Genomic DNA, 19,579 nt, shown 5'->3' on the forward strand with positions numbered 1-19,579 from the left:
AAGAAACACAGCATGTAGGGTATCTTATCAAAAGTACTTTAATTCTTAGTTATCTTTACAAAATAATAAAGAAAAGGCATATTGTCCATCTTACAAATGTTAAATATACAAGGGGAATTACCAGAGAAAATTAAAGCTCATCCAGCTTTTCATTGTAGGTTCATCTTCCTGGACATGTTAGAAGTTCACGTGGCTTCTGATGTCATTAATCTGTTTTACCATTTCCCTTATGTGTTCTCCCCTTCAAGAAAAGTAAATTCAAGTCAAAAAGCTGTAAAGTCATTTTTGTTCGAGACCACTTAGGAAGAAAAATAATTCATGTGGTAGATAGAAGCAGAGCATGGAAACACTTGCAGCTGATTTTGTTAATTATAGGCATCATACAGAGCGCCACAAGATCCTCAGACAAAAAGCAGGCATAAAAGCAGACTTAGTTTAGTAGTAGCACAAGATGGACCAGTACCATTGTCATAAGCTGGCATGCTTTATGCTTTAGGCTCTCTCTACAAACTCCAGCTGGTGCAGCAGTCAGCCCCCTGCCCCCATGCAGTTAAACTATAAAACTATAAACTATAAAGTTAAACTATACCCTACAACCGTGACTAGGACAGCCTATATAAGTGCCAGGGCTTGAATTCTACAGGAGGATCCAAGCTTTAACTTACTCTTCTTTAAGAACGGTTTGGATGCACTTGCTCTGGTAGGCACTGAGGGTGATGCTGGGTTTTCGTGGGCTAGTACCTTTTTCCATCTTTTTCTGCTGGTATTCCTTCTTCATTTTAACCTAGAAGTCACACACAAAAAGACCCGCAGTCAGCATTGGTTCTGCCTGCCACAGTGAAAGCCAATTATAGCTACAAACAGGTGTCACAGTGCAGTAAATTCTGATTCTGTGTGGGTTAAAATCAGCTTGCTTTTGCATTCTTCCACAACGTGGAAGGAGGTAGGAGCATGGTTGCACCTGGTCTGGGAGGTCTTTTCCAACCTTAATGATTCCTTGAGTCTACAAAGAGAAAATTAGTGCTAGGACTGAGGAACGGTGTGGAGACTTTCTTAGGGTTTACACAGGGTTCCAGAGGCTGGTTCTATCTGTATTAGTAATAAGGTTCAGAAGTTATTTCTGCATGATGTTGCTAATTTAATGAAGGCATGAAGCTGCTCTGTGCGGAAGGACTGTATTCTAATTCAGCACAATTACTGTGGATGAAGTGTTACCAATAACCTACCAGCCAGATATTTTATCTCACCTGTCTGATTGCATTGCTCAAGTGCTGCAGCTGGTCATGTATTGTCTGCAGTTCCTTCTTCATATCTTTTTCGCTGTCTGATAGAACAGGAAGCTGAGAGTGGAAGCTACGAAGTACTTTCTTCATCCTTCATATACAAAGCAAGAAATGTTGCTTAATTAACTCATCTGTTAAGAATAATTACACTCAGACTCCACCAGTCTTCTAACTGCGAAGCATCATTTGTCATTCTTCCTAAGTCTTAGAGGTTCAAGACTCTACTCTCCTCTTTCAGCTAGCCTCACGCAGCATTTCTAAACTGCAAGCGGGCTCAATACTGAAAGTCACCATTGAGCAAAGGGAATTTCAGAAGCTCAGACTTCCACCAAACCAGTGAGGCACTTTCCCACCTACTGTGTTCTTCTACCATGCTGACAAACATCTGTTAACAGTAAGTAATCTGTGATGAAACAGAGTAGTTTGCACTCACCTATTCATAATATCTTCTTGTTTCTCTTTGGCTTCCTCATACTTGTCAGCCAACCGTTCAGCCATTTCCCGCAAACTTTTCCTTTATGCAATTGAGAAACATTTGTTTATTTCTTACTTACATGGAAATTAGTCCATATGTAAAAACAAGCAGAGCCTGAAAAAACGGGAGTTGGGAATGCCTAATTAAAGCCAGAAGTGCCTTCCCTTCTCAGATAGTTTCATACAGGGCCCTACATAAAGTACCTTTTGCATGAAGTTGCATCATTCTGGATTTTGACTTGATAGATGTAGACAGATTATACTCACTTTTCTTCTCGACAGTAATTAAGATCTTCTAGTTGCTTCTTTTTCTGTCCCAACAGCAGCTTCACTCTTAAAGATAAATATATACATAAAATCGAGCCACCCATAACAACAATCCAGCTGAATCTGTATTTAGGCCATATAGAGAACACACAGAAATAATCACTACTCCTGTAGTATGGAGACCTAAAGCCACTGAGACAGGGGCAGTGTTAAGAACTAACTCTACTATTTTGGCCCAACTTTAAATAAATCAACAACTATAATTGAAAAAAGCAGAGATTTGTTTAATGCATTTTTTCCTTTTAGCAATTTTGTCAGGATTATTGCTGAGGTCAAGGGATTTCCTCTGCCATGCCCAAGCACAGACACACTGACTTCACTCATCCACACCAAAAGAGCAGTAGTTCATCTCTTTTTACTTTTTTTTTTAAACACATTTTCCTCCATTATAGTGGTTAGTCCAGCAAAGGAGGGTTAGTGCTAGGTATTTCGTGTCATTGTTCCACCAAACATTGTACAGCACTTTTTATGAGGGACTTTTTCTTACCTTTGCTGAATTTCCTCTTTTGCCAAATCTTGTTTCAGTATATATTCTTCTCTGAACACTTGTGTGGCTCTGCTAAGAAGCTGAAGGCATTCTTCAGGGGGAGGAGCAGCATCTTTATCACCAGATCTGAATAAACAAGAGAGTTTTTTCTTCAATCCTACTCTTCCACGTTCCTTGGAAAGGTTAAATTAGAGCACTTACAGTAAGGGCTTTGGGGGCTCAGATATGGAAATGAGGGGCACAAGTAAATTTCCCAATGAGGAAATCACGAGCTCTCTAAAAATGCTCAAAACCCACTGGGACAGCCCTGAACAACCTAATGTAGCACTGCGGTTAGCCCAGCACTGAGCGAGGTGTTTCCCCTTCCAGCCTGAAGGGCTACGTTATTTGATGCCATGCCTGTACTGTGGCACAAATCTACAGAAGCTGCATCCCTGTTACTGCTGTTCAGTCAGGAGCTGATGGTGAATGTGGTATTCCTAGAGTCCTCCCTCTTCACCTTCCCTAGGGCATGGTTTTTACTTACTTCAGGAGCAAGGGATTGGCAGTACTCCGCTGCAGGATGCTTCGGATGTGCTTCTCAAACGAATGCTGTGAGTCAGCCAGGATCCGGAGAGGGGAAACGGCAACATCTTTGTCTTCCCTGGTACATAGTAGAGGAGGGGATGCAGGATGGACTGTACTTCTGCCAGAGAACAGCAAATACAGAACACTCGTAAGGCTTACACTACACCAGAGTTTAAACAGTAGTTAAAGTAAGGAACTCATCCACTGTGGGATTAACATATTACAGCAGCAAGTCAGAAGTGGTCCAAGAGGAAATATTTCAATTATGTGATAAATCCAGGTTGGAGCTCAAATCCACACATCTTTGGTCATAGCTGAAAAGGTCAAGAATCACAAATATCTTACTTAAAAGTAAAAAAATAACAAGGCAAGCAAGGATTCAAACGGCAACATGACCCAATCTCTGAAGAGTTTCAGATTTGCAGAATCCTCATCTAAAAGTAAGTAAGAAGACTACAAGGTCAACAACTTTTTGACACAGTGTTTGTCTGAATCCTCATTAGTAGTGATACAGATCAGTTATATCCCCTCTGACCACCTTATCAGTAGTAAGCAACTACCCTGAGAACACTTAAGTGCTCTGCCAGGGATTGTTCAGCAGGTAAACTGCATTGTGCTTCATTGTGCAGAAGTCCAGGGTGAAAGGATCAAAAGAATAAATGGGGGAAAAAAATCCTGACTTTTTTATAGGACAGTCATGGGCTTCAGCCCAATTAAGACCCACGTACAAGAGCGGCCTTGTAATACACTCGTAGGTATTTGTGATGCAGATCATCGTAGGCCCCAGGATGTCAGAGACAATCCAAAATCCTCTGATTGGAGCAGGTTGCCTGAAGGGAAGAAAACACAAGCATTACTCATTCAAGAAAAAACATTCTTTGTTCCTGAAAGTTGTTGTGCAAGTTCTTTTGGAGAAGCTCTATTTATAGCAATCAACTTAAGCCAGACCCATGTCACAAAGCAAAGAACCACTCTTCTGAAGGAGTCCTGCAAAATAATTATTCTCATGCCATGCAGTCTGACTGAGTCAGATGTTACCCAGCAAAAAGTCATCCACCCTGAGAGAGGGAGCACCCGTACAACTTGGCTGTGAATCAGAAGCTAAAATCTGCTGTGACCCAGGAAACTTTACCCCCTTCTAGTGCAGGGCACAGACTTCCTCAGGAAAAGACTGCTTCTGCCCATACACAGGTGCTCTGCATACCACCTCGTCTGCTCCAAACGCCACTTCCTCAGGTGAAAACTCACACCGCTGGATATTTGTCACCTGTACTAACTTAGGGAGCCCTTTAGATTAGATGACTGATGTCTACTGTCCTGGTTTCAGTTAGAACAGAATTAATTTTCTTCCTAGTAGCTGGTGGAATGCTGTGTTTTGGCTTAGGATGAGAAGAGTGCTGATAACACCCCGATGTTTTAATTGTTGCAGAGCAGTGCTTACACTAAGCCAAGGACATCTCAGCCTTTTGCTCTGTCCTGCCAGCGGGCAGGCTGGGGGTGCAGTAAGAGCTGGGAGGGGACAGACCCAGGACAGGTGACCCAAACTAGCCAAAGGGGTATTCCATACCATCTGACGTCATGCTAAACAATATATAGGGGTGGCTAGCTGGGGGGAGGGGGCCGGACTGCTCGGGGTTAGGCTGGGCATCGGTCAGCGAGTGGTGAGCAATTGCATTGTGCATCACTTGTTTGTACATACTATTATTAGTAGTACTATTATCACCATTGTATTATTATTATTATTTTATTATTATTGTTATTATTATTTTCCTGTCTTATTAAACTGTCTTTATCTCAACTCACGGGCTTCACTTTCCATTTCTCTCCCCCGTCCCAGAGAGGGAGGGGGAGGGGGAGCGAACGGCTGCGTGGTGTTTAGCTGCCGGCCGGGTTAAACCACGACATCTACTAATAGAGTATTTTTTTGTATCTTCAATATTTTTAATACACAGCATTCCACAGAAGCGATCAGGCTGTATTAAAGTGAGATGACACAGCCAACACAAATATCACATTTCCCAGCCAACGATGCCTCTTAACCCTGATTAGGGTACCTTACCAGCTAAAAAAAAAACAAGCTGTTCTATCAAGGCACAGCTTTGTCTTTTAACCTGTGGGTAAAAGGAACACATCAGTGTTCAAGACTCTCAGATTAATTGAGCCCCAGAGTTTTACTGGGACGGGTAAATGGAAGCAAAAGTTTCTGCTGGTTTGAAAGGTAATTTTCAGACACAAAAATTTAGCTCATGTATCTAACTGTGCATTAAGAAGCTTGATGCATGAAATGCTTATTTATATTTATTTGAATTCTGTTATGGTGATTTCATTATTTTTAATAAGAATGCAGCAGAAGACAGCTAATCATAAATACTTTTCCAGAAAAACTCACTGATTTGGAAGCAACAGAAAGTTGTTTTTTTACCTGCATGGCAATGGTTTCGTACAAAGAATATGTTCAACAAAGCACTTCTGTTCTGCACCCAGCTCCTGTAAACTGTCTTTATCTTCTTCATCTACAAAGAGATTTGTCTGAATGCAATATCCACTGTGTAGGGTAAGGTATTCTCAGTATTACTCACACGTTCCCCAGCTTGTTACTAGCAAAACGAAGCTGTTCAGACAGTACAAACAGTAATCCCTTTCCCTCTTTCCTCTATGTGCAACAGTCTTGCCACTCACCTGAACCAAGGAATTTGTGCAGTTTGTTGATCCACGTCAACCCCACGCTGTGGACACCAGCTTCATGTGTGCAGTGGTATCTAGAGGGACATTTTGGATCTGAAATTTAAACAGCGAATGTAGTAGATGGCACTGAACGAAGAAAATCTCATTCTGCAGCTGTGTGCTGTTGAACACGTGTATTGACCTCTTGTCCAGCCAGCATTAACATCTCCTTGCAAGTACTGACTAGTGCCTATCCACAAAATGAGCTAGGGGCATCAGCCACGTTGTTAGAATTCTGCATATAAACCAATTACTCTTGCAACACCTGTTACTAACCCGTTGGTGCATTGTTTAGAACTACTTGTATTAGACGACATCTCTGTCCACCAAACTTTCCAGGGCAGATCAGTCAATGGCAGCCGACCAGCTTTCAGACAGGCTTCTTGTTCAGAAGGACCCAAACCCTTTGTCCTGCCCAACCTCCTGCCCCAGGTGACAGGCTGATGAACAGACACAAACTCCTCCTTCAGGATTCATCCTCACAGTATATCACTTGTTTACACACATAGAACAGAACAAGCACAACAACTTCTGCTTTCTAATCCACAGCTGAAATAATTTAGTGTTTTGTAAACATCAGTAATCCGCCCATGAGTAAACAATAAAGCACATCCCAGCCTTGCTCTTTCTTTTAGTGATCTGCAGTATTTGCCATACTCTGCAAGATCCTATTTACAAAACAAAGATCTACCAAATGGCTTTTCACACATCAGTGGAGAAGCCCCCTCGTAGATACACTTTACAACAGAAAGGACCATCAAACACCCGTTACCTTTCTGCCATTCATTTTAATACAGCAAGTGGATAATAAAAATGATACCAAAAAACCCCAATGGTGATAATAGGTACTGAATGTTCAAACCTGCTTCAGAAGCAAGGTTCAGAGGTTCCTAAGTTCTTTTATGGCAACTTCCCTTTTACTCTGCAGATTTTCCACAGCTTTATTGAAGACATCATGCAAATGCTTTTTGTAATGCTGCTGTTTGAGACCAATGGTAATTTAAAAATAACTTGATCCTAAATTCATTAAATAAAGCAAGCAAAAGACAACAACCTGAACCACCACCCTACCTTGATGCAGTTTGATTGGGCAAGAGAAATCAGACTCCAAAGGCTCTTCCTCATCTCCTGATGCCAGTTTCAGTGCAAGTTCCAGCTCAACACATTCAAACACGTACAGGGAAGGAATAAGATCAGATCTTGGGTCCCATGACTTTTCCGACTGTAAAGAGCATTGAATTCTTCTATGAGTCAGCACTTAAATAGAAATACCAAAGCAAATAGCAGTAGGAAAGTGTTACGTAATATAGGCATGTGTAGTAATCGTTACAGTAATTAGTTTAAGTCCCCTTATGTTTTTCCACTTAAAAAGCTTCTCTCTGACACATGATTTCTTCAGAAGATCCTCTTTAAAATAGCTCACAGCAAGTTTGATTGAAAACTTCTATATTTACAGGATTCACACAAGCGATATTTAAAACAAAAGTGAAAGAGGATTACGGGGAATGGCTGTAGGAGGACGACTCACTACTTGGTTACAGAAGAACACAGCACCTGGCATTCACTGCTGTCTTGAGCTGTGACTGGGGAAGCAAAACAAATGAGACAAGGTACCTGCTCGTCATCCTCTTCTGCATCCAGTACCACACAGTGATAAAGCATTCCCGATTCAGTGGCAATCACCAGGATGTTTGGAACACAAGGCAGGCAAAGGACAGCACAGGCATCGTAGCCGTAATTATCTTCTGCAGCAGGGTGCATGGGCAAAGGGCCGAGCAACTTGCCAAGATTCCCAGTGCTGGAATAAAGAAGATGTGCTCACAACACTAGGTGTAGAAGGAGAGTTCCCCACGACTGCCTGCAGGAGTCTGCTGAATAATAACTATAGAATAAGGATGATTAAAATAAAGAACAAACACGATGGAGTTCTAACACACTGTTCTTGGAGTTATGACTACTAGCACTGCCACAAAGAAATGACACAGAATGGAATACAAGAAAAATCAGCCCAGCATCCATTACAGAGTCCCAGCCAGGTGAAGAGATGGCTCTCCAATGTACAGGAACCCCATGAAACATGAGGATGAACCCAAGCCTACCTCTGTATCAGGCTGATGTACGTGAGGAATGTCTCCCCATTTTCATATAAGATGTACAGCGGGTAAGCCAGCACCTCGTCGCTCCCTCGCTGTCCAAGTACATTCTTTGGGACTGGCACCAGTGGGCCAAAGTCAAACGCCACCGCAGTCTCTCCCAGTGACGCTGTGTAGGCTCTCCTAGGGACAGGTCAGAACAAAGCCTGGAGTCAGCAGTGACTGGGAGAAGTACGTCGAATTACTTCTGAACACCTGTCCATCGGTCCTTGATATATGCTGCTTGCAGCAGCAAAGGCACGCAGGTAACATCCTTCTTAAAAGGCCTCATTTCTGAAATGCACCCACCAGCCAGCCCAGTTTCACTGAGCAAGAGGCCCTCAAGTTTCTCCTTCCCAGTTAGGCCAAGGAGGAAATAAAAAGATCTGTTTTCTGCATTCCCCACTCAAAAAGCCCTTCTTAATCCTTAAAGATAATGCCTATTTTTCAAATGACTATTCTGATAAACACTGACTGTACAGTTTGTTCCTTCTTTTAGAAAGATCAGGAAAATAGTGCAGCTACTGCACTAGAAAGAAGTTCTAGCACAGAAGTCTGTGATCAGAAGTCATGAGAAAATTCGTATCAGAATTTAAGGTGGATTTATCACTCATTAAGGACACGACAAAGAATGCAGAGCTTATTCCGTCAAAAGCATTTCAAAATACAAGAAGCCACACAAACCCTTTGTTGATTGTAAGAGTCTCCTCCTCTGAATCTGAAAGAGTAATCACTTTGATGGGCGTCTGAGGTATCTTCAGGCTGTAAATCCTAGAGGAAAGAAAGAGCAGTAATGTTCATGCAGGAACACCAGCTGATAGGGGTCAAAAAATCCTCCCATCCTATCTTATATTGCTGCTTCTTGTAAGAAGGACAAAGCACAAATACCTAGTGAAAAACCAGGCACGCCCCAAACGAGAGCACAAGCAGCTTTTACCTTATCGTGTTATCTGAAGTCAAGAGCACGATGTGGGGCTCCAGCGTCTCGCAGGGATACCACGCGGCGTGCTTCAGAGTCAGAGACGGCGAGCTTGTGAAGAACCTTTCAGCGATGGGAATGGTGCTGAAACAGAGAGCAGACACAGGCCCAGTGACAAGAGCTACCTCTTCGGGTGGGGGCAAGAGGGGCTGTGCAAACAACCAAAAGGCTCCAGCAGCGTTAGCAGGAGGCGTTAAAGCTGGGCCCTCCCTGCAGCATGCTGCCAGTGGGCGCCAACCCACCTGCAGTTCACCGTCTCCTTCCCACCCTCGAACTCGGAGCTCTTGCCCCAGCGTTTGGGCAGCTCCAGGACCGTGAGCCCCCTGGTGCCAACGAGCGCCACATGGTGCTGCGTGGGGCTCAGCAGGGTCTGGTACACCTCGAACAGTGGTGGGTTTATGCACAGCAGCGTCTGAGGAGAGAAACGGGGGTCAGTCAGTGCCAGAGGGGGGTCTGTGCTGGGTGGGGGTGTCTGTCAGTCAGTCAGTGCTGGGTGGGGGTGCCCACCTCACAAACAACCTCCTCGTCTCACCTTCCAACCCATGCCCCTCTACGTACCTCAAAGCCCCCCCACTCCACCTCACAGCCCCACTCCCAGCCTCAAGGACCCACCCTTCAGCCTCACAGCCCCTCTTCCCACCCCACAGACCCCTCAATTCCCTTCCCACCCTAACACCCCCCACCCCTCACAGAACCCCTCTCCCCTGATAACCCCAAATCCCCCTCCCAACCCCACAGCCCCCCCCTCACCTCAGGGACCCCCCCCACCCATATTTCAACCCTCCCTCACCCCACAGACCCCTCAACCCCCTTTTTCACCTCAAAACCCCCCTCACACCTCACAGACCCCCCCCTCCCCGGCCTCCCCGACCCCTCACCCCCCCCCTCCCCTCAAACCCCCCCAAACACCTCAGAGACCCCCCCCACCTCACACCCCCCCTCCCCACCTGATAATCGCTCAGCCCCGGCTCGGGGCCACCGAGGCGGCGGAGGCTGACGGCGTGCAGGGCGCTGCAGTCCCCGTCCCACAGCAGCAGGTCCCCGTCCAGCCCCAGCAGCAGGTTGCGGCTCAGCGCCGCCCTGGGACCGGCCCCGGGCCGTGAGGGGCCGGCGGCGGCCGCGCGCTCGCGGAGGCGTCCGAGCACTGCGTGCTGCGGCAGGGCCGCGCGCCACTGCTCCGCCGGGCCCCACTCGGCCGCCATCGCCCCGCGCACGCAGCCGCCTCCCTCCCCTCCGCCGCCTCGCAGCCAATCGGCGCCGCCACCGCCCCCCGTGACGTCAGCGCGCGCCGCCGCTCCGGACTACAAGTCCCGGCGTGCCGCGCGGCGGCGGGCAGAGTGAGGCGGGCGGCGGGCGGTGATGGAGGAGCCGCTGCGCGGGCACCGCGAGCTGTACAAGGCGCCGGGCCTGGCAGCGCCGCACTGGAAGGAGGCGTACCGCCGGGTGGGTGAGCGCTCACGGGGGTACCGCGGGGCCCTCCCCGCCCCTCACGGGTCCCTCGGGCGCTGCCTGACGCCCCCTCCCTGTGCTCCGCTCCCCCCCGCAGCGCTGCGCTGAGAGGCTGAGGAGCGGCCGCGCCAAGCTGCTGGAGCGCTACCGCCGGGCCGGGGATGGGGGCGGCACCGGGCCGGGGGCGCTGCTGGTGCCGGAGGTGATGGAGATGGAGTGGCGCAGCCTGCAGGCGGCCAGGCGAGGCGACGCGGCGCAGGTCAGTGCTTGGGGTCAGCCCCTCTCGGCCCCCCCCCCCCTCCCCGACCTCCTCTGGTATTTCTTGACCTTGCCCCAGTGGGGCCGGAGCCGCCTCCCGCAGGGTGGTGAGTTCGGGGGGCTGCTCCGGGCCCGCTGGGGCGGTCTGTGGTGTGTCCGGCTTTCCCCACTGCATGTCTGTGCAAATAGAGGCTTACCAACCAGGAAACTGAGCAGAGTGGACTTCCACTCACAGCAACGGGTGGAAGAAGTGAGAATGTGGGGTGGAAGCAACGGGTGGAAGTTATATGAGAATGTGGGCACTATGGGAGAACTACTGACTGCTGTGCCTTTCAGATGCTAGAGGACCCCTATGAGCTAGCTGTGCTGGATGAAATCCAACAGGAGTTGATCTTGCAAGGTAACTTCTCAGCACATCTTCTGGCTCCTGTTTGAGTTGCACAACTCCTTTCTGGTAGTTCCTTGAGACTGCACTTTTCAGTTCTCATAGACCACGTGACAGAGGGGAAGAGCTGCCTTAGAAGTCTCTGTAGCCTCTCTAATGCACTGAGACCTTGTTGGAGAGCTCTAAGAGTTACACAGCATTCTAAAGACTGTGAGGAACTATCAAGAGGCTAGCAGAGACAGCACTGTGGCGGCTGCGACCTGTAGGTGCCTGTATAAATAAACTCAGAATACTTCTAAATGGTTGGCTGGAAAGTGTTACAGTCACCTAGTTGAGATCAGATAAAGGATGAACCATAGGAAAAAACAGGCTAACAACAACAGCTGCCTCAAGCATAGAAATCTGATGCAAAGAAAGAAAAGTTCAGAACAGCCAGCAGCTACGTGCATGCGTCACTGCTGTCAAGAGTTTGTTACAGACACCTGAGGATATATACACGTATATCTCTTTCAGAACAACTGGTTATAGAAGAGTATGAGCGAAGTCTGCAGTTTGATGAAGAATGTCTCAATGCAATGCTCGATGGCTTGGATGCCAGCAACAAGATCATCTGCCCGGTGTGCAGAAAGTAAGAAAGCCCTCAGCATTGGAGCAAAATTCTGCACTCCTACAGCAGTTTGTGCTCAGAAACAGGCAAATAGCAGTAGGCAAACAGGCTGCTCTTGGTGTGAATTTCAACAAAACAGAAAAACGAGCAATGTTCTGGCTGTTCAGGTGCTCACTGTACGCTCTTTCTAGGAACACCCTGACTGTGAGTTGTCACTCCATTTTCTGCCAGTGTGGCTTGTACATCCTCACACGGGTAAGCTGTGCTGGGAGTGATGTCTTAAGTCTGCTGCAAAGAGGCAGCTTTAAGTAAGCTACAGACAAGAACTTACGTATAAAATCTATTCTTAACCCATTTTTTCCAGGGTATGACGGAACAGAAGCTTCGGGCACTTCTAGAAAACACTTTAACAGAACACAGCTACAGGTGTTTGCACAACCCGGAGTTCACAGTTACCGGTGGGATGGAGGAGGAAATGAGTCTCCTCATGACCTGTCCGGTGAGTCAAGTGTCAGGCTCCTGTCTGACACCACGCCTTTCTGCCTGGGTCCATTTCTTGATTGCAAGGGTAGCCACAAGTCCAGTGATCCTGGGAGTTGTGTTGCTGTTGTCCCCCCAAACTTTCTTGGAAGTGGTTTTACATCTGACCACCAGTAACTGTAAAAGAGCTGCCTACCACAGCTTACCTTCCCTGCTGAATTAGGGGACCTTTCAACAAGGCTCCCTCTAGCTCAAGCTCACGACTTCTTACAGCTCTGCTGCAGAAGTTGAATCCCTGTGCACACAGCATGTGTACCTGCATGGTGGGCACAGGGTTAGGAGCAGAGCATTTCAAATGGTTTTGAACGTTAGTAACTGGCTTTGTACGTTACCATAGCTTGTCTAACTTAACCTTACCTTCTGTAAAGGTCTGTGACTCCTGGACAGTTCTCCTGTAGGCTGTTTCAGCTGCTGCTTTTTCACTGGAAGGACTTCAAGAATAATAACCCACTCAGAGCTGCTACTATCTCTTAATGTATACACTTGTATGTGCTGTGTCAAAATACTTAACAAGGCAGTGCTACTGCCTTAACCTGCACTTTTGATGGCACAGCACATGTTTTATAATAAATGTACTTATTTTCAGGCTTCTTGTCATTTTTAACGGTGGTGTTTTCATTGGTGATCTCACAGCTTGCATGGGACTTGAGGTTCAGGTTTTGGTTGGTAACAGCATTTTTGCTGTATCCTTTTGTTGTAAGGAACAGGTAACTGCCTACAGGCTTAACTGTGGTTGTATACTTCACCCTGGACTATTGAAATATTTCATTGGAACAGCTTCTGTAAAATATGCAGTTTCTAACTAAATATCTGTGGGGACTTATCCACCCAGGGAGGAATGGATTCTGATTGCTGCTTATCCTTGCTAGGCTTCCCCTTTGCCTTGTCTTCTCCAGTGTACCAAAACTCAGTTCTGTCTGAGTCAAAGTTTCCTCTAAGACAATGGGGTTGCAAAGATAAAACTTCTTGAATGTGACATCTATTTAGATGTTGTTGTAAGTAGCAAAGACAAGTGTGTTTGCTAATCTAAGTACGTAACTTGGATACATGTATTTTGAGGCAAAAACTATCAAAACCCTGTAACCAAGGCTGGCTGATAGGTGAGGGGGGATGGCTTACCTGCAAGGCTTCATTTTGGGGTAGGAGGGACCTTTAAAGGGATGTTTAGTTCAGCCCTATTCCACAGGCATATGCCCTAGAGTAGCTTGCTCACAGCCCCACCACCCTCATAGGGAAGAACTTCTTCCATAAGTCTCCCCTCTTCCCATTCAAAGGCTTCCTGATAAAGAACCTCCCCCGTCTCTCCTGTAGCCCTCTTTAGATCCTGTGACGCTGCTGTAAGGTCAGGGAGCTGTCCCTTTTCCAGGCTGACCAACCCCAGCTCCCAGCCCCTCTCCATAGCTGACCAGCCCCATGCCCTCCTCTGGCCTTGCTCTGGCAGCTCCCTGGCCTTGTGGGGGGGAGTGGAAGGCAGTGCTCCTGTGGGGGGGTCTCACAGGAGTGGTACAGGGGGCAGAATCACCTCCCAGCATGACCAGAACCCTGCTCCTACAGCCAAGGTGCCCAGGCAGGTCCTGCCCCTTCCTTTCCACTTACCAGAAACTTGGTTCTTTTTCAGCCACCCCTCCTTCCTCCCCAGCCTCCCGCACAGCTCTGCTGAGCCTTACCAGCTGAGCAACACCCTTCCAGCCTAAAAGGTAATCCTGGACAAAAGTAACAAGAAACAACCCCTGGAGAGGTACAAGTCAGGTGCCATCAGGTGTTCTGACAGTCTCTTATCATTTTGTTCATGGATGTGCTCAAGCCTAATTAGAAGCAGCTCTTCACTGCACTGCCAGCTGGCGTGGACATGGCAGAGCACCTTCTGCAGTTCTGCTCTGCCAGAAGGACTTCCTGGGACCTTGAGGCAACAACTGGAGACACCAGTTTGAGCAGAAGGCCACAGCTGCTGCCCTGCAGCAATGCTTTTGCCATGAGCAGCCACAGAATTTGAATCATTCTGCTGGAACTGAAGCATTCCAACCTTCCTGTGGTATTTTTCTGCAGCAGATGTATTAATACTGATCTAGCAGGTTATTGCAGCACGTTCCTGTTTGAAACAACTCAAAGTCAGTGTTTGAGAGCCTGAATTCTGCTCTACAGCACAGGCAGCCAAGACTTCAGTCATACCCCACCATAACCGAGATTTACAAACATCGTTAGCGCAGCTTGGCCAGCAAAATTCCTCCTACAGCCACAACTATGCTGGCAGAAAGGCACGCTGTGTGTTTGAAGGTGCTGGAGTAGCTCTCCTTGGAGAAAACAGGGACAGCACGCACCAGCTCTGCAGGAAGCTTTATTAACACCATCATGGGCCTGGACACACGAACATCATCATTATGGCAACTCTCTGGTCAGCACAAAGAAGAGAGACCACCCCTTTTCAGTGACTCGTTGAACAGACTTTATTCTTCACATTCATTCTTAATTGTATGAAAACCACCAGGCAGGGTGAGGCAATTCTACACAGTAATGTTTGAGAACTTGATCTGGGCAGCAACATAAATACAAAACCCAAAATACAAGTGAGATTCCTCACTCTCCCATGATGCGCACTTCCAAACTCAAAGGTACTTACTCTCCGTAGCTGTCGTGAAGATACATTTGGGCGTTATTGCTGGCTGGAGCACTGCAGTGTAATGCCCACAGCTGAAGATTAGTTTCCTAGCCTAACTTACTGACATTTGACAAAGCTTTTAAGGTCTTCCAGGAATTTAATGTACTCCTGGTGCTCCAGTGCAGTGCTGAGCTCAATTAACTCATCAGCAAACGCGTTGTCCACTCCTCGGTCAGCCAGGAAATCCATCAGGTGATCATACAGAGCCTGCAAAAGAGCGACAGAAAACGTCCTTAGCAGAGCACACCTGGATACGGGTTGCTGTTGGAATGTCCCAACAGGCAGGGAGACCTCTGCCACCTCCCCATCCCCTCCTCAGCAGGGTGAGAGGCCTGGAGGAAGGGCACAAGTCATCAAACCTTGGGCGTATAAACCCAAAGCCAGCACACACAGGCTGCGCCCTGAGGTTGATGAACAGCCTGCAGGGCCAGGAGATAAAGGCTGTCAAGGGCAACGCATCCGCAGTGCATCCACATCCGCAGTGCATCCGCAGTACCGAGCTCTGCCTCTCCCCTCTGCACAATGCAGTGGCCTTGGGGGTAAATTGCTCTAGCAGTATCTGAAAGTGTCGTATTGGATGTAACAATGGGTTTGAGAGACTAAATCTTTTACCATCACCAAATCATTTTTTGGGGGTTTTAATCCTACCTAACTATTGCAACTGCAGCACCTTGTTTCAGAACTAAGGTTCCTCCCTTGCTCCTCACAAGAACTGCTGCTGTTCTGTGCAGTGCAGTACTGCTAACGGCTGCCATACTGCCTTTAAACAGAGAGCAAATCACTCCTTTAGCGAGCAAATCATTCCTTTCGGTCTTCTGCAATCTGAGTAGATAGTAAATCATACAGACTCCTAAATTAATTTGCTGTCTCAAGTCAGACAGAGGGGAAAACAGTAGCGTGGAATATTCTAGAGCACGCTGACCAATTTGAATATGAATGCCTCCCAAAGAGATGCACCCGAGGAGTAAAGCTTTCATCATATCACATGTGGCCTCCAACTCAGCTGTAACCTTTTGGAAGCCTGGCATTACGAACAGGTAAGCAGATGCCAGATAGCTGGATGTTTGTTCTTAGTGTCACTACTATGAAATCATACACAAAGAACCTAGAAAACCAAGACATCTACACCTGGAATCTGTAAGCAACACTGTTCAAATCACAGATGAAAGCAGATTTGACCGAGTATCAAAGCACCTCTAAAATATGTTACAACTGCTAGGAAATGATCAGCTCACAAAACCTGGCAGAGAATTAGCTTCAGCTTATCGGTCCCAGTGCTGTGTGACTGCTGGGACCACGTAATAATCCCCAGCTTGCAGGGGAACTACTGCCTCGTGGCAAGCTGGGAGAAAGCAGGGGAATCTCCAGGGTGACACATCCAGGACAGGACTCATTGGTAAATCAGCAGCAGGAGGAGGCCAGGCAAGAGCAGCTGGAGTGCCCCCTGCAGCCTTCGGCCATGTCAGCACTTACCCAGTCAAGGGAATCTGTATTGAGGGTGTAATTGGTGTCCTTCCAATCTGCTTCTCCCGTGGGCTGAAAGCTGACCTCCCTGATTGTGAAGATGTCGCTTTCCTCCTCTCCCTCCTGCCCAACCTGAAACAGGAAATGAGATGCAAGACATTCATTAGCTCTAATTACAGGGCACCATCAACCATTGTATCCTGAAGCCTAGAAATACGACACTGCAGGCAAAACCAGGCAAAACCTCAAGACCGGTACTGAGGCCACTCCTCTCCCCTCAGTGTGTGCCTGAAGACGAGCACACACGTGCCCAAGAACAGAGGAAATCCCACAGGAGGCAGCCTGCCAGCTGCTGCTGCCAGAGACACCTGAGGAAAACCAGCAGCCCAACTATACAGAGATGTACGACTATACAGAGATGTACGAGTCTCTTCTGCGTGGTTCTAAACCAGTCTTCAGAAGTTTGCCTAGCCTTTGTCAGCTAACGCTGCTTGCACAAGAGATCTGTTAAGGTTTACAAAAGAAACCACAGAGGTCAGTCTGAAGCCAAACTCAATTCAAATTTCTCCCTCCCCCTTTTTAAATCTCTGCCTCTCTTTGTCATAATGTATTGTACCAGTAAGATTTGCATGTTACTGCTGCGTTGTATTAAATCTAACTCGTTTGGGCCATTCCTGTTTGCCCCTCTCAATGTGTCACTCTGTTAAAGAAGCCATGCTTCCCTTCTCTAATTTCACTCAATAAGCTGGCCTACAAGCAGCTGATCAGAAAGGCAGGTCAGGACGTAAGGAATGCAATGGAACATCTCCCCATCCCCAGGGTTTATCCTTGCAAAGATAAAGCCTCCGAGTTAAAAAAAAAACAAACAAAAAACAAACAACAAACAGGTAAAAGGAGACTGCATTTTCTGTAGATTCAGGAAAACCAAGAAAACTATAACCAGTAGTTAGACCCAACAGTGGCAGAATTAATTACACTGCAGTAAGAAGCAGGAAATGCCCGTGCAGCGAGCCACAGCTGGCTACAGCCGACACAGGACCAGCTCGATACTCACCTCGTCTTCGGGATAATGGCAGTCAAGAACAAGGGTCTGTTTTGTATCATCTTTAACTACTTCCACAACAAAGTTTGGAGTTGATGTAATATCAGGCTAAATAAGAAAAAAGTTGCATCAGCACTGGAGTCTGAACAAGAGCCCAAGTGACCACAGCCCAGCCCAGCACCACCGCATCCCCCTCTTCCCCACATCCCTTCAGCCTCCTTCCCCAGCCTCGCCAGGGTCCAGCACGGCCTCCCCTCCCCGAGGTCTCTCAGCTCTTTCTCTGCTCTGCATCTGGTCACAGAGGGAGAAGTCACTGGTCACAGTGCTCGCTCAGCACCAGTCACTGCAGACCAAGCCACCTGCCTCGAATTCCACCACTCCTTCACAGTTTTTAGCAGGACTTTGACTAAAAGTCTAACTAAACCAGACTGAGATCCTTCTGCCCAACACCACCATGCAAGGGCTACTGAAAAACAAATCTGCCTTTTGCAACTTGATACTCCCAAACATCAAGGGGGGGGGGACGTGACTTAACACTTTCTAGCGTTCTACTTTCTAGTTCTGCCTTCTAGTGTTCTGCCTTCCCCCTGTGCTCGAACCCACCAGGAAAGCTCCCACCGCCACCTTTACCTCCTGCTCATCGGGTTTCTGATCTTCTTGCGTTTCTTCATCCACCGAGGGTGGGATGCTGTTGTTGATGTTGAACGTAACCGTTATCCTTCAAAAGAAACAGCAGTAAGGACCTTAAACACACACAAACACCCATTGTGTTTCTCTGATTTAAAAAGTTTGCCTCAGGCACAGAATTAGCGCTGACGAATCCGCACGCCCTGAACAAGGCTGTACTACAGAGACGCTCCGTAACGAAGTGGACTCTGATTGCTCTTGTGAGCATTTTTTAGGTTTTATGAGGCCGAATTTGCTGGTTTTAGGGCCGGGGGGAGGCCACGGCGCTCACCTCTCGCCGGCCACCTTGCGGAGCAGCTTGGCCTCCGTGCCGTGCACCTCCAGCTCCCAGCCCCCGGACACCTGGGGCAGCGCCTTGTGCTTCTGGATCTTCTTCTCCTCCTTGATCTCATCCGCCAGGAACTGCGCGAAGGCTTTGTCCCCTGCCCACGGGACGAGAAGAGAGAGAGAGAGAGAGAGATAATGTCACCGCCAGGGGACAGCCCCGGGACACCCCCCCCTCCCCTCCACGTGCAGCCCGGCCGCGTGTCCTCCCTCCCCGGTGTCCCCTCACGGTGTCCCCGTCCCCTTTCCCCCCTCACCCTCCGTGTGGAGGCCGCCGCAGCCGCAGGAGACGCCGCCGGCCGAGCCCCGGTGCGGGCGGAGCAGCGCGGCCCGGCCCCCGCCGCCCCCCAGCTGCCAGAGGGAGCGGGACGGGGCCGGGGCCGGGGCCGGGAGCGCGGGGCCGGGCCGGGGGGCACGGGGCGGGAGCGCGGCCGCCAGCAGCGGGCGAGGAGCGGGGAGGGCGGCGGCGGCGGCGCGCAGGGCCCGTGCGAGCAGCATGGCGGGGACAGGCACGGGGAGAAGGGGAAGGGGAAAGGGAGGAGGCGGCCCCGGAACTGGAAGCGGGGACCGCGGTTCGAGACCGCCCCCGGCGAATCGGGCGGGAAGAGGGGGAAATAAATTGAAAGTACCACAAAAAATGGGACAGGAGGGAATGAGCGAACCGAAAGCAGATGAATTGTCACCACAGTGAGGGTGGGGCGCTGCTGCTGGCACTGGGAAGCGAGGATGGGGCAGCCCGCCACAACGCCCCATGCCCACGCTCCCACAGCAGAACCCAGAGGAGGGCTCATAGGGGGTCAGAGGCCCACTCTCGGCAGATCCGGAGAAGGAAAAAATTAAAAAGTACCACAAAAAACACCACAAAAACAAACAAGCAAAACCAAAAAAACACCCTAGTGAGGATGTTGAGGATGTGCCACTGCTGTTGGCACTTGGAAGCAAGGACAGGGCAGGCTGGCGCGGTGCCCAGTGGTGTGAGGAGAACATGGACACCACACACCGAAGCACCCTGCACTGCCCCTCGCTGTGGTAAAAGCCAGCTTTTGGGCAGCCCCTCACCCATTTACTCAGAGCACCACCATTGTTTGTCCCAAGGAGGCTGGGCCAAGGCCCTGTGCCCCCCCTTTGGCAGCTGGCCTGCTTGCCCCCTGGTGAGGCGGCCCCAGCATGAGGCCACAGGCGAGGCTCAGGCTC

At 48.6% G+C, this 19,579-nt stretch overlaps 3 protein-coding genes across 4 annotated transcripts; 1 reads left to right on the forward strand and 2 right to left on the reverse strand.

Annotated features, from left to right (window-relative positions):
- Positions 1-20: 20 nt before the first annotated feature.
- NUP88 (nucleoporin 88) lies at positions 21-10,221 on the reverse strand. The gene is made up of 17 exons (XM_038165959.2): positions 9,921-10,221; positions 9,216-9,385; positions 8,932-9,057; positions 8,679-8,765; positions 7,962-8,138; positions 7,477-7,660; positions 6,934-7,084; positions 5,818-5,916; positions 5,561-5,651; positions 3,867-3,968; positions 3,098-3,256; positions 2,572-2,697; positions 2,025-2,090; positions 1,717-1,797; positions 1,248-1,374; positions 666-784; positions 21-241 (listed from the first exon to the last, which is right to left on the reverse strand). Exons 1-17 carry the CDS (start codon positions 10,173-10,175, stop codon positions 178-180), a joined length of 2,184 nt encoding a protein of 727 aa, XP_038021887.1. The 5' UTR covers positions 10,176-10,221; the 3' UTR covers positions 21-177.
- A 40-nt stretch (positions 10,222-10,261) lies between these two features.
- Positions 10,262-14,387, forward strand: RPAIN (RPA interacting protein). 2 transcript variants are annotated; one of them, XM_072026081.1, is made up of 7 exons: positions 10,262-10,416; positions 10,520-10,681; positions 11,017-11,080; positions 11,579-11,693; positions 11,864-11,927; positions 12,037-12,171; positions 13,831-14,387. In XM_072026081.1, exons 1-7 carry the CDS (start codon positions 10,333-10,335, stop codon positions 13,870-13,872), a joined length of 666 nt encoding a protein of 221 aa, XP_071882182.1. In that variant the 5' UTR covers positions 10,262-10,332; the 3' UTR covers positions 13,873-14,387. The 2 variants fall into 2 exon arrangements, with proteins under 2 accessions (XP_071882182.1, XP_027301682.1); XM_027445881.3 differs by lacking the exon at positions 13,831-14,387 and adding an exon at positions 12,581-12,797.
- Positions 14,388-14,631: 244 nt separating this feature from the next.
- Positions 14,632-18,926, reverse strand: C1QBP (complement C1q binding protein). Its single transcript, XM_027445876.2, has 6 exons — positions 18,643-18,926; positions 18,333-18,483; positions 18,005-18,092; positions 17,387-17,482; positions 16,342-16,464; positions 14,632-15,075 (listed from the first exon to the last, which is right to left on the reverse strand). The coding sequence occupies exons 1-6, from the start codon at positions 18,881-18,883 to the stop codon at positions 14,926-14,928; spliced, it is 849 nt and encodes a 282-aa protein (XP_027301677.1). The 5' UTR covers positions 18,884-18,926; the 3' UTR covers positions 14,632-14,925.
- Positions 18,927-19,579: the final 653 nt, after the last annotated feature.

Source organism: Anas platyrhynchos, chromosome 20 (genome assembly GCF_047663525.1).
Source record: "Anas platyrhynchos isolate ZD024472 breed Pekin duck chromosome 20, IASCAAS_PekinDuck_T2T, whole genome shotgun sequence".
Taxonomy (NCBI): Eukaryota; Metazoa; Chordata; class Aves; order Anseriformes; family Anatidae; genus Anas; species Anas platyrhynchos.